At 31.2% G+C, this 13,824-nt stretch overlaps 4 protein-coding genes across 7 annotated transcripts in view; 3 read left to right on the forward strand and 1 right to left on the reverse strand.

Annotated features, from left to right (window-relative positions):
* LOC109594182 (eukaryotic translation initiation factor 4 gamma 1) overlaps positions 1 to 3,661 on the forward strand; it is a 51,806-nt gene extending 48,145 nt beyond the window's left edge. For all 4 annotated transcript variants that reach the window (XM_049966018.1, XM_049966020.1, XM_049966021.1 and 1 more), the window contains 6 exons: positions 102 to 289; positions 511 to 728; positions 787 to 906; positions 990 to 1,203; positions 1,450 to 1,557; positions 1,783 to 3,661. In XM_049966018.1, coding sequence (XP_049821975.1) covers positions 102 to 289; positions 511 to 728; positions 787 to 906; positions 990 to 1,203; positions 1,450 to 1,557; positions 1,783 to 1,859 — 925 coding nt within the window. In that variant the 3' untranslated portion in view covers positions 1,860 to 3,661. The remainder of the gene's footprint in view (positions 1 to 101; positions 290 to 510; positions 729 to 786; positions 907 to 989; positions 1,204 to 1,449; positions 1,558 to 1,782) is intronic.
* Positions 3,662 to 4,691: 1,030 nt separating this feature from the next.
* Positions 4,692 to 7,681, forward strand: LOC109594164 (zinc finger protein OZF-like). The gene is made up of 8 exons (XM_049966024.1): positions 4,692 to 4,925; positions 5,059 to 5,193; positions 5,828 to 6,064; positions 6,169 to 6,594; positions 6,647 to 6,804; positions 6,859 to 7,194; positions 7,254 to 7,448; positions 7,503 to 7,681. Exons 1-8 carry the CDS (start codon positions 4,788 to 4,790, stop codon positions 7,549 to 7,551), a joined length of 1,674 nt encoding a protein of 557 aa, XP_049821981.1. The 5' UTR covers positions 4,692 to 4,787; the 3' UTR covers positions 7,552 to 7,681.
* An 820-nt stretch (positions 7,682 to 8,501) lies between these two features.
* On the forward strand, positions 8,502 to 9,856 carry LOC109594167 (dehydrogenase/reductase SDR family protein 7-like). The gene is made up of 3 exons (XM_020009359.2): positions 8,502 to 8,835; positions 8,890 to 9,253; positions 9,305 to 9,856. Exons 1-3 carry the CDS (start codon positions 8,665 to 8,667, stop codon positions 9,760 to 9,762), a joined length of 993 nt encoding a protein of 330 aa, XP_019864918.1. The 5' UTR covers positions 8,502 to 8,664; the 3' UTR covers positions 9,763 to 9,856.
* Positions 9,857 to 10,693: 837 nt separating this feature from the next.
* On the reverse strand, positions 10,694 to 12,137 carry LOC109594162 (transmembrane protein 11-A, mitochondrial). Its single transcript, XM_020009354.2, has 4 exons — positions 11,833 to 12,137; positions 11,562 to 11,782; positions 11,399 to 11,511; positions 10,694 to 11,342 (listed from the first exon to the last, which is right to left on the reverse strand). The coding sequence occupies exons 1-4, from the start codon at positions 11,850 to 11,852 to the stop codon at positions 11,169 to 11,171; spliced, it is 528 nt and encodes a 175-aa protein (XP_019864913.1). The 5' UTR covers positions 11,853 to 12,137; the 3' UTR covers positions 10,694 to 11,168.
* Between the last annotated feature and the right edge of the window lie 1,687 nt (positions 12,138 to 13,824).

Genomic DNA, 13,824 nt, shown 5'->3' on the forward strand with positions numbered 1-13,824 from the left:
GATAGTAGCCTTCCCACATTTTGTTATACTTCCGAACACTGAATTCATACTTTTAGCGCCTTTATGATGACTATTTATTAATTTTTATTTGTTATTTCTAGTTTCTTTAACGTGCTGGAGAAGTCCAAGGTGGCTCGCGTTAAAACCAGCCAATTATTCGCTAAACTTTTACAATTGGAGACAATTTCCCTCGAAGATTTCTCAACAGGCTTACAAGAAACCCTGGAAGCTGCTGATGATATGGTCATCGATATTCCGATGTTCTGGCAATATATGGCCGAAATGCTTTGTAAGTTTTATTTATACATATTTTTTAATATACCACAGTCCCAGCTCCACATAGAGTATTTAATCATTGACTATAGTGGCGTTTAGAACTGTGGAAATAACCGATGTGCTCGCTATATTCGCAGATTACTTAAATGATTTGCGTAATACACAGTACAACAACAATTCTTTTAAAAATGCACTTTTTTTTATAAAATTTCTTACAAATTAATTCATTTTCAGGTTCTGTTGTTTGCGAAGAAGCTGTACCTTTGGCAAGGCTACGTAAAATGATTAGTTGTCTCAGTGAAGACAATCATTACAAATTCATGGGCACCTTATTCAAATTAGTAGTTGAAACCAAAAATGCTGACTTCCTGAAGAGCATATGGGTAGTGTCTGAACTTAAATTGTCCGACATAATTGGGAAAAAAGACCCTGAACAGTTCGTCAAAGACTTTGTAAGTTTATATTTTTTTTACATGAAATTGTTTAATAATATAATACCTATAATTTCAGAACTTGGAGTTCCTAAACGAAGGCAACGCACCCGGGTTCACTTTTGACCAAGTTCAGGTGAAAATGACTGAATTCTTCATAACTAAAGCGTCTCTCGATGATATTTATAAGTGGATTGAGGTAAATTATTACTGTTTATTATGTTATTTGTAACATTTATTATTTATTCGTGTATGCTAAAGGTTATTTTTATTTTTCTTTAGACAAACGTGGGGGCACACGTCAAGGAGAACAAGTTCATCCGGGCATTAGTAACTGCCATCTTTAAGGATTGCGTCAAGCAGGACACATTGAATCTCGAAACGTTTCAGAGACATATGAAACTTCTCCAAAAATACATCGACAACAATCCGATGTATGAACTCCAATGTTTGTATGCCATCCAAGCCCTAGTTCATAAAATGGAGCATCCTAAAGGTAAGCGCTTTTTACATTTCTTCACAGATCGAATATACCACAGTCCCAGCTCCGCATAAAGACTTTTAATACTTATTGTGGCGTTTTATACTGTGGAGATAAGCGCTGTGCTCGCTATATTCATCGAGGTTCTTTAATAATCGGTGCAATACACTGTACAGCTACACTTTCACAATATGTATAATTTTTTGCTTAACATAATTAGGTATCTTGTGCGGGTTACTGAATATATTTTGATTTTTGCAGGGCTGCTTTTATCGATATGTACCAACTTTTACGAAAACTGGGTGATTTCCAGTGAAAGCTTCCTGACATGGGAAAGCAGCACTGATCCTGCAGAACAGGGTGGAAAAGGTGAGTGTCTTTTTTATAAAGTTTGCACACCTAAAACAATTTTTAAGCTAATTATGCTTATTAATAATATGGTGTGTGTGCTATAGAAATTTTACAAGGTAGAATTCGCTAGCACCACAAGGAATTTTTTCCAATGAGTGGAGTTTGATAGTAGTCTGCCTACATTTAAGATGCTCACATATGTGTTTATGTATAAGCCATCTGATAATAAATTTTCTCTTATAGGTGTGGCTCTCATGCAACTCACCTGTTTCTTGAACCAGTTGAAGGAAGACTTAAACGGATCGGAATCGGATGAATAGCACATAGCCGAAGCCGTCAAGGCACCGTCGCCCCTTTTGCAACAAGCATAGGATTGTTTAACCATGAAACCAAGTGAACTCAAAATAGACAATTAAGTTAATTGAAGTGAACCCAAGACAATTAGTTAAACAATTTATACAGAATTTATATATTTAATATATTTACAGATCATTATTTAATAATCAATAGAACTGAAGTTAAAATCGATAAAATTATAATTAAATCGAGTGCAGTGAACTTTATACATACGTGCTAAGTGCCCTCTAAAAACGGAATAAAGACCAAAAAAATTTAAAACAAATTGTAAGTGATAATTAAAACTGAAACGATTGAAGAGTTGCTAGTAGTGAGCAGTAAACCGGGCCCAGTGGATGTTTGGATCGTTTTTATACTTATTATTATCTTTATATTTATATATTTTATTATTGTTTATAGTGATTGTTATTATTTTTTTTTTAATAAATGCCCAGATAACAGTGGTTCTCAATATGATGTGTCCTGGGCCCGGAGTAAGGCAGAACCAGAGTGAAAACGGCAACAAGACACCTGATTCCACACTACAACGTTTGTCGCTGGATGACAACATCTACAACAAGACCGACCGCCAACCAAACAGTTGTTCATTTATCTACTCTACCCATCATCAGTTTCTGTAGCAAATGCTTAAATTTATTCCTTTAATTGTTAGTTAAGTTCTATGATTAATATTTGTCTACTGTATAATGAGATATGCAGCTGCTCAGTTCAGTTTTAGATTTTTTTTATTAAATTATATTTCGGTAGTGTCCTGTCATACAACAGTTTAGATGAATATATTTTCTTTCCGTCGTATGAAATCTGAAACTGCTACAATGCGACTGTAACTAGTCAGAATTGATTAAACTATTTAATTTTGCCAGTCAAATTGCAGTTCAACATGGCAGTGTGTCGGATTTACTTTCAACATTTCCAATACCATACCAAAGGTCTTGTGTTGTATGAAGTATGTAAAATATGTATTTATTTTTTATAATTATAATATTTCTGTTATGTTGATTGATAACATAGCTCACACGCGGTTTTCGTACCGTTGATGAAACTACTTATTTAATTAAATTTGTACAGAATGTATATATATATACTACAATTTTCAAAATTTTCTTAATAAATTTTTATGCAAAAAATTGGAATTTCTTTTGCTGATCAATGCAGGGATCAGTTGAGGCGCATGTATATAGATATTGAATGTTGAAACAGACTATTATGATGTATGGTTCTATTGAAGAAACCTCAATTTTGTATATAATTTTTTACCTCTGTGTTATTCCAATTTGGCTGGCGTTGAAATATTGCATATGTTTTAAGGAAACATGTACAGTATTTTCTGACTGAAACATATTATGTAAATACTTCCTCTTTATGAATTAAGTTAATTGAGCTCAGGGCTTTTTAATGTCCCACATCTCAAATTGTTATATATACATATTATACGCAATTTTTAGTATATTTTATTATTAATGAAACTGTATCATAGTTCAATGTTTTCCCCGATTTGGGACGTTAGAGACCTCAAGAGGTGTACATTTTTTATACTGCTAGGCAAACCGATTGTTATTTTAAGAAACTGTGACCGGTTTTCCCAGGTGGTGCTATATACAATGTCAAGGACAGGGATAATTTAAAAGGTTGGTTACACTACAGATGAAACACAGTGTTTTTTTTTGATTATATGGAGGACAAACTCTGCCAAAAACTGTTAACAATTTATAAATGATGCTATAACAAAACAGGCAACTGACATAAATAAAAGAAATACCAACAATTTGTTTTTTTTTGTTAATTAAGCAAACCCCAAACATAGTATGTGCCTACATTAATCCCTTTAGTCCCGATTTATTTAACACATACATACATACGTTTGTTAAATTTCTATGCTCGTCATCTGTAACTTTGGTTATTCATATCCATAACGAGTCTCACTGTACCCAAAGGGTTAAAACATTCCTATATTTTGTCTTATTATGTTACAAAATTTGGGACAAAATGCTTGAAAGGTTAAATATTGAAGTACATTTAATAATCACTTAGTGTTAAGGATTTATTTTAAAATCGATGACGGTATATAATAACAATGCTTAAACTCATTGTCCAGCTCAGTGAGAAGTATAAATAATCTCCCAATTGGTGGTATTTCCATGTGAAAAACTGAAGTGTCCAGAGCTAATTTTTTAATGCTTGTTAAATATCGACGAAAACTCATTTTCGAAATTTTTTCAAAATCTAGACTTCCAAAACTATATAAATTATCGTATATTCTAGTCTTTAAATAGCAAAAAATCGATTTGGAAATACTATATATATATATATATATATATATATATATATATATATATATATACTCTAATCATTATTATAAACTTTATTTCTATAATAATTAAATCTGTATAAAATACTATTGCTTATATAATTCAACTACGTTTTAGAGAGTTTAAATTTTAATTTAACTTTAAAGTCTAAAGTAAGTTATTTTATACCCACACTATTACTATTTATGCAGACAATATTTTATTAATTTATTTTACTAAATTATGAAAATTGAGAAAAATTGCGTGGTAAAAATTAAATATTAATGAAAACTTACTTGGAATTAATTATTAATTCTAACAATTTTTAATAAATGTTAATTAAAACAAACAAAATGTACAAGTTTATAAACAAAAACATTCGATCTGTCACCAGTTTGACAGAAAAAGAAAATTGCGTAGACAACCGTTTGAATTGCGCGCATAGTCAATCAAAGCGTTACGTCTGCGTGCTTCGCCGATAACTGCCAATCGACGGGGTCCCGAACATATTTCGTTGAGTGGTTCGGCTGCCATATTTGTGTGTGTCGACCTACGTTTCCTGTGCGCATTTACGACGTTTGTGTTTTCTAAAATACCGGCGGGATGAACATGAGCGTTTATCTGACTGCGCCCCTGCAAATCGACAAGATTTGCCGGGCCTGTTTGTCGGAAAGGGGTGACATGCGGCCGCTATATGGGGCATGTCTCGACGAAATGTTGCATTCTATCACTTCGCTCAAGGTATTTTATTCGGTTTTGCCATGGATTATGCTGCGGTTTTCCGTCTTTGTCTTACCGTATCTGTCACAATAGCGTAGAAAGAGATGGCCGATTGTTGACCTTCCGATTTATTATAAACAATACCGTATTTCAGGTGGCCGAAGGGGATGGATTTCCTCATCTTATGTGCGTGCAATGCGTTTTACAATGCAGCAGGGCCTACACGTTTAAACAGCAGTGCGAAAGATCTGATAATATTCTTCGAAATTATTTGTCGCCGGAATTTCAGGTAAACTTCCCTGATAACAAAGCACAACCCATTCGCATTGATTTCCACTATATGTTATTTTTACGTATTTAAAAATAACTTGTTGTCTAATGTGATGGCACGTATATTTAACATGTTGGTATTAGATTGAGCAGGGCCGTATTCAAAATTTAATTGTTTACATTCTCAACTTACGTGTGCCGATTCATGAAATTTTTAAAAAATGCACTTATTTTTCCCACTGCGAGGCTGACTTCTGTTGTCTCTGTCGAACGTGATATCTCTCTCTAGATTCAGACGGGTCAAACATTTTACTAATAATTTTTTGTAGTGGTATTGTACCATGCCAAACTCAAACTTTTTTTGGGGTATCTGGGGCCCAAATTTTTATTAGGAGGGCAATGAATGTAGTTCTTACCATCTGATCTGGCTCTATTAAACATAGATTCATTAGTGATTTTTCCAATTTGTTTGTCAATAAAAGGTGTCGTTTTTTGTTAGGACATTTTCTTATTGTATTTTCAATTGAGTCAATAATAATGATAGCAAAAACTTAACACTGAACAAAATATATATTTTTTAAATTACAAATGTTATTTTAATTATAATTATATCCAATATTTGAACTTGTTTATATTTGAATATAAAATTTTAGACAAAATTGGCACAGAGTATTGTGGACCAACACATGAAAATAGAATTAGAAGAACAACTCGAATTTCAAGGAACCATATCCAATGTGACTGTAATAGAAGATGGCATTACTGAATTTGTCACATATTCTACTACAAACGAGTGCGAAGATGAATTGGTTAAAAATGAAACGATATACACTTTAGAAGCAGCCAAAACTGCTTTGGAAGTACCAATTGAGGCACTAAAGGATACTCAGGTATATATAGTGTATATTATTTCAAAGCTTATATCAATGAGATTAATCTTAATTAATCAATATATACAAATTAATTCCATATTAATATAGTTGTGTTCACCCAGGATCCGTTGTTAGAAACGGAACCACAGAAACTAAAATACCCGTGCAGTAAATGCGACGAATCATTCAACTTGAAGGTAGATCTAAAAGTCCACATGATGACCCACCCTAACGACCAAGAACACGTTTGCACAGTATGCAACAAGTCGTTCTCCGAGGCGCGAATCCTACGTCGACATTCCAAGATCCATTTGGAGAAGAAGCCTCATCAGTGCGATCAATGCGACATGTCGTTTGCCGAGAGTTCGAATCTCAGCAAACACAAGAAGAAACACACCGGCGAGCTGCGAAATATCGAAGGTAAACCTCATCTGTGTTCGTATTGTGGGAGGGCGTTTAAGTGGGCGTCCAGTTTATCGAAACACATGAAGTATCACACGGGACACAAACTACTGAGCTGTGATTACTGCGGGAAACAGTATGTTGAGGTAAAACAATTGAACATTTCTTTATGTAATGCTAAAATAATCGTTGTTGCAGGCCAGAAGTTTGCGAATTCATATCAGGTCGCATACTGGAGAAAGACCTTACTCATGTGATATATGTAAGAAGACATTCACACAATTTTGTAACCTGGAAAAGCATCTTCGAGTACACACAGGGGAGAAGCCTTTCCTATGTCCTGTATGTGGGAAAGGGTAAGCCAATCACTAGCATCAATTAAAACATTGAATTTAATTGACTTATTCCAGCTTCACACAGTCCGGCTACGTGGGCATTCACATGCGAATACACACTGGTGCTAAACCGTACGTATGTCAGATCTGCGGTAAGAAGTTCGCCGGCTCTAACACACTTACCATCCACCAACGCACGCACACCGGCGAAAGACCCTACTCGTGCAAGCTTTGCGATAAGTCTTTCAGTCGACACGAGACGTTGGTGATACACACTCGGGTGCATACCGGAGATAAACCACATGTGTGCAGTGTCTGCAAGAAAGGATTTACGTCTGCCGGACATTTGTCTGGTCACATGAGAACGCACACTGGTGTTAAACCACATGCATGCCAGTACTGTGGTAAAAAGTTAGTATTTAATTAAACCTCGAATTAATTCATTCAATTTAATCCTCGTCTATTTTTAGGTTCTCCGGATCTAGTAGTTTAAAGTCGCATCTGCGCACTCACACTGGGGTAGATACAACCAAACAATTTAATTGCAAGTTCTGTAATAAATCGTTTGCTGAGCATGATAGACTTCAGCAACATATGGCCGCAATACATCAAGAGATTGAATTAGATCCTACAGATTTGGCTAAGGTTGAAACAGTGGAACTAATGTAGGTTTTAACAGTATTATATGACATAATATTTAATATGATTTTATATTTCAGAACTGCGGATAATCAAACAATACATGTACAAACAATAGGACAATTGTAAATATATTGTTATATATTATGTAATACTTTATTATTGTTTTATTTATTGATAATATCTAAAATATTATTTATATCTGCTTATTTTGTTATATAAAAGTGATAAATATATTCTTATTCTGCTGATAAAACGATGTCTTCTGTATCTCTACACATTCTCTCACTTTTGTACATGCTATGCTGAGTACTCATCTGCCTGATTAAACTTTATAAAATATACACATGAATATTTTAAAATACAAACCGATAATAATTTATAACTACTAATTACTTTTGAGGAAATAAATATGACGATTGATTTATGTTTATTTAAAGTATTGCAAAAATTATGCAGTTCTAAATAACTAATTTTAAATAAAATATATCATCTGCCGGCGAAAGATAGGGGTAAAAGGAGGAAAGACAAAAAATCAATCAATATCAAATGTATTTTCTCAAAGTATGATGATTTTTACACAAATAAAATATATAATTCAGTAATGCAGCTCTTAAAAGTCTAAAAAAAATTAAAATAAATTTAATTGCAAAATGAAAGAAATTTTGAAAAATATCTTGTAGGCCCACCTCTAGCTTCCAAAAAAATTTGAATACGACAAGGCATACTTGTTTAAATTTTATTTTAATAAGTTGCTATAATTATGGGCATTCCTGTATATATTTTTTAAAATTTAATACATTGATACAAAAGGAAATATTGTGGAAAGAATACAGTATAAATAAAAATATAAAATATATTGATTTATTGCATTTAATGTGTATAAATTAATTAACAATAAATATTAATGTTTATTTTTCTGGCCACCACTACATATTCAAAATTTGTGTATTGCGTGTTGCATACAAACAATGCCGTAAAATAGTTTGACGGCCCTATGTAGAGAAATCACTAAATGAAGTGACAGGTTGTTGAAAGCAGGTGCTAACCCTATAATATGATTTCCGCAATAATCGATTAATTTACATTTATATCATTCTGCCAAATGAAAATTTGATGAAATGTAACTACTTCTTTCAAATCTGTCATAAATTATCAATTTTATTCAATGATAAAAATCAAAGTCTAAAAATGCATTATTAAAGAAAAAACGTCGGTGTTGTCCTGCCGTAAAGTACTTAAATGTTTGTATTGCAGCTCCTGCTTAAGAACAAAATGAACGACTTGAAAAAATATTATCAGTCTTTGAATTGGTTGGGTTCCTGTTGTGTTGCAGTAACAATTCCTTTGATTGTATTTAAGGTATTCAGGGCAATATGTCTGAAGAAGAGGGAAAATAGTTTAATTGGAAAGGTAAGCATTATTATAAATGTTTAGTCTTGTTCACAATTTTAAATTTTTTCATAGATTGTTGTGATTACTGGTGCAAGTTCTGGACTTGGAGAAGCGCTGGCACATTCATTTTACAAGAGGGGTTGTCAAGTAGTATTATGTGCTAGACGTAGACAAGAACTAGATAGAGTTAAGACTGAGTTACTACAAACTCATTGTACAGTTCAGACATTCCCACCCATTATTATACCTTTGGACTTGAGTGATTACAAAGTTCTCCAGACTCATGTCAATAAGATACTTTCCATTACTGGACACATAGATATTTTAATAAATAATGGAGGTCTTTCAAACAGAGGGACAGTTCTTGATACAAACATGGATGTTGACATGCAACTTATGCTAGTCAATTATTTTGGATCAGTAGCTCTTACAAAAGGTAACAGTTATAAAAACATTAAGTTTTTGAAATAATTTGTTAATGTTACAGCCATCTTGCCATCAATGATCAAAAAGAATGAGGGACACATTGTATTCATCAGTTCCATTCAAGGACTAATAGCATTGCCAGAAAGATCATCATACAGTGCATCCAAGCATGCCATGCAAGCTTTTAGTGACAGCCTAAGAGCAGAAGTAGCATCAAAAAATATTTCTGTCACAGTTGTAAGTCCTGGCTACATAAAAACAAAATTGTCCTTGAATGCCCTAACAGGTTCTGGAGCAGCACATGGGCAAATGGACAAGGCAACTGAAGAAGGATATACTCCAGAATTTGTTGCTGAGAAAATTTTCAGTGCTGTCGCCAATAAGCAGAAAGAACTGGTAGTGTCAACATTTTTGCCTCAAATTGCAATTTATTTAAGGAAGTATTTTCCTTCTTTGTATTTTTATGTAATGGAAAGAAGGGCAAAGAAGGCTCAACTTTCATTTGAAGTACAAAACTAATATTTAAATTTGTGAAGAATGTTTAGTAGAAATTTTGTTACATTTATATTTTAACAGTGGACAAACTAGTGCTAGTCATTTCTCCATATATATAAAATTATTTGGTGGTATTAAATTATTTACAGTGTATTCACCTTTTTAAATTTAAAAATATATATGTCTTTCATCTGTTGTTAAATGTATGTCATACTCATAATGAGATTTTTTTGGAATATCTGTAAATCAATAAAAATTCTGCACAATTTTATAACCCTTTTTTTTGGTAGACACCATTTCTAGTCAAATAGAAGTATAAAATTAAAATATTTAGAATTTTTTTATTACACAATACTGAAATAGTTTACACCCAAATTAATATTTAAATTAAATATATTAAACATACCATGTTCTTAAATCACCAGCAGATAATTATGTTTTGTCTGATTCTAACAATAATATTACACTTTTTCGTTTGTTTTGTAATATTTGGTTTTGGGGCTTTTTGGGGCTTTGCATCTAAGACCTATATTCATAATAAATAAATAATTGTAAAATAGAAGAATTTATTCATTTCAACAGACTATCAATTTTGTAACATTCATATAGTTTAAAATTATTTGAAAACTACAATTAAGTATAATTTACTTGTCTTAATAATTAAAAATATTTTTGTTCTATAGTATTTGGTAGAAATGACATTCCACATACTGTATATAATAATTTAAGTAATCTGCTATGATAAATCCAATGGGATACACTCACCATTTGCAGTAAAGCAGAAGTTTTTACATCATTTAATAACAATATAAATTTCAACAAATTAACAAATAAATTTTAGAACAATTATACAATTCCTTGGATAATAATCTGATGGTAGCAACGCTATAAGAATCTTTAAATACAATCTTCAATTTTAATTGTTAAAACCTTGAGCTACCAAAAATAAAAAATGTCTAGCCAATAATTTTTTTTATTAACAATGGGGTACACGTCCGGTTTTCTTTAAAATAACATAAAAGGAGCAAAAACAGAGACTGTAAATGCAAATAATTTAGATAACAAAATAATAAATAAATAGTGTATAACACAAGACAATAATAATAAAAAGCGTGGGTAAACTGCGAAAAAATCGTTGTAGCGGTCACAGTATATATTAGTGAGAATGACAAGAACTTTTAAATGCATTACTGTACAATGTCACTGGTCTTAATACTTCATTTTGGCTTGCAGATCTAATAAACAAACACACCAATGATACAAGAGGCTGTTTAAATAATACTTTTACAGGGTCTCACTCAACACAGTGTAAGTTTTTTCTATTAAAACTCTACAAACATCTCAGAAATTCTATAAAAAATGCCAATGTATCTCACTAACAACACATTATTGCTATATCTACTAAGTTTGTAGCATTGTTCAGTGGCATTTTATTTGATAATTCTGTAGTACTTGTATATACAAAAAGCTGCTGCCGCAAACGATACAGTACAATGTAAAATTTTCCTCCTTGTGTCATCCTTTCTGACAAGAACAACTGGTGATGCTGATGTGATTGCTCCTAAAATGGGTAGTCTCACTAATTTACGGGGGTCTCTCTCCACCTGAAATTTTAAGTGTGAGTAATTATATGGGGAGATAAAATGTATTTGAACATTACTTGATATTTTACACAGTGATCAAATTGCCACGATGCTGTGTATAAGCCAGTACACAGCAGAGAAAATATACTGAGATGTGCTTGGGGTGTCAAACTGCTTTTCCACATAAAACCTGAAGAATGTGCCATTAGTATGGTCTAGAAATAAACAAAAGTTGTTTACCTGATACTAATGAAGCTACTCCAGTAATTACAGCAGTTTTATGAAGACAATTTCCAAAACTAATCCAACGGGCAGTCTCATCTCCCAATTGACTAGGTTCAATGACTATAACACAACATTTACTGTCCAAGGCCTTCTCCAGTTCCATGGAGAAACTGTGTTGCGAGTATTCGCTGTCGTAGACCTCCCGAATCACAGCTACATTGGTTGAATGCAACACTCTGAAATTGTTCAATAGTAACACAATTTCTTGATATTGATGAACTCTCACCTGTCCCCTCCGGCGTCCATAGTTCAAGTTTACTAACACACAACTAATCGGATCAAATATACTTTAAACTTTTATCGGAATGACAATTTCACTGTACACTCTTAGGTTATGTTACATTTTTTAAAATGTCTTTATTAGCACAGTTGCAATGTGGCTCCTTTGTAGTTAAGAATAAGTGCAAAACCTTTAGTATTGTTATATAACGGAAAAAGTAATTTTAGAATAGATTTAAATTCATTCAAATAATAATCTACCGATTACTGTGTGGCTAGGATGCCGCGGAACAAATTGACATTTCGAAGGTCTTATTTGATAGATGACGTTATCTCTATTTTTATTTGGCGACGATTATTAATTTCTTTTTTATTTTTGTTTGTGACACATTATACAATCAATCCAATCTGAACTGTGCAAAGTGCATATTGATTTGCATATTGTCATTTTTTGTTTTGCGCAGAATTTCATTTTAATTAAATTTACATATTTAACAACAATGATTTTATTCGCCAAATACTTTGGCATTGTGACTAAAATTTATAATATTTGCCAGTGACAATAGGCACATGATCCAATGTTGCCGTCATTACACTTTAGTACTTTGATTACATTCGGCAAGTTTCAACATACTATATTAATATCAGTATGTTTATTGGTTAATATTGAAAGATTGCTGATAATATATAAACATTATTAAAATAATTTTGGGAGTAATAATTTATCATGTCTACGGTATAAACACGTGTTTTAAAATTTTTCCTATGTTTGATTATTTATCAGTGAACAATATTAATTTTGAATTCATACAAATTAAGCCTCTCTAATCTTTCATTATGTATATTTTTTATCACATTTGTTTTATTTTTATAACTGTTCTTGGCTTCTTGGTGATAATTCTTTATAACACGCTTTTTAAACCGAGTAATGAATGTTAAAAAACACAAATGTATATTAAATATAACCAAAATACAAAAATTTGATATTTTCCTCGGTTAATTTTTATTAATAAAGTCTTAATTTTCTAGTTTCATGTCCTAAAAACAATATGTTCAATTTATTGTGATTTCTGGGATTTCAATTTAGATATACAAGAAATGTAATTTTAATAAAATTTTACTAACATAAATATTTGTTCCTAGGAAATAAGGTAATCAACCAATGTTCAAATTTAATCCAAAAACAATTAATTAGATATATTGTTAACAATAATAAAAATCACCTCTATTAAACAAAATACGTATTTGTAAATAAAATTGATAGAAAGACCAACATAATTTTCTCTTTAAATTGAAATATTATAATCCTAATTAATATCCTTTTCATCATGTTAAGGTTAAATTTTGGTAAAATTATTCATAATTATTCACTTCTGTGGTAAAGTAAATATAATTGTATTAAAATTGCGTACATGTATTTAAAAGTGGTGGTTATTAAAATGATATTAACATCATAATTACTCTCTATATTAAACTTCATTTATCTATTCACGACATTGCTATAGCATGATTTTAATTTAAGTGTAGTCTTGGAATATTGCTAAAAATAATAATAATAATAATAATAATTTTATTATTCAGATAAATTTTAGAATCTAAAATCTATAGCTATCAGATTTTGTATGCTTTTTTGTACATTGTTGTATATAATTTATATTTAGTTTTAATATAATTATTTATGAAAAAATACGTTGAAAGTTTTGTAAAAAAATCATAGACGCTAATCGCTTTTAATTTATTAGTATTTAATATATTGTAGTATAGTATTTATCAATGAATATTATTTAAATTAAAATTTTAATTTAATAATTTAAATAAATAGATTGTGATTATTATAAATATTATATTTGAGTTTAGTGGTGAATTTTTAAAATAAAATTATTGATTTGAGGTCATGATTATAGTTTTAAAAATTTTGCAAGGTTTTATATTAAAACAAGGAGATTTATTTATTAATAAATATTTTAAATAAAATTTTACATTTATCAATAATTTAATT

This window comes from Aethina tumida, chromosome 4, assembly GCF_024364675.1.
Source record: "Aethina tumida isolate Nest 87 chromosome 4, icAetTumi1.1, whole genome shotgun sequence".
NCBI lineage: Eukaryota > Metazoa > Arthropoda > Insecta > Coleoptera > Nitidulidae > Aethina > Aethina tumida.

Coding starts and splice junctions, on each gene's coding strand:
- LOC109594167 (XM_020009359.2), top strand. CDS start 8,665: ATGTTTGTATTGCAGCTCCTGCTTAAGAACAAAATGAACGACTTGAAA. Junction 8,836..8,889: donor AAAATAGTTTAATTGGAAAG/GTAAGCATTATT, acceptor ATTTTTTCATAG/ATTGTTGTGATTACTGGTGC. Junction 9,254..9,304: donor ATCAGTAGCTCTTACAAAAG/GTAACAGTTATA, acceptor TTAATGTTACAG/CCATCTTGCCATCAATGATC.
- LOC109594162 (XM_020009354.2), bottom strand. CDS start 11,852: ATGGACGCCGGAGGGGACAG. Junction 11,783..11,832: donor ATGGACGCCGGAGGGGACAG/GTGAGAGTTCAT, acceptor GAACAATTTCAG/AGTGTTGCATTCAACCAATG. Junction 11,343..11,398: donor ATCACTGTGTAAAATATCAA/GTAATGTTCAAA, acceptor TTAAAATTTCAG/GTGGAGAGAGACCCCCGTAA.
- LOC109594164 (XM_049966024.1), top strand. CDS start 4,788: ATGAACATGAGCGTTTATCTGACTGCGCCCCTGCAAATCGACAAGATT. Junction 6,595..6,646: donor GCGGGAAACAGTATGTTGAG/GTAAAACAATTG, acceptor TCGTTGTTGCAG/GCCAGAAGTTTGCGAATTCA. Junction 7,195..7,253: donor TGCCAGTACTGTGGTAAAAA/GTTAGTATTTAA, acceptor GTCTATTTTTAG/GTTCTCCGGATCTAGTAGTT.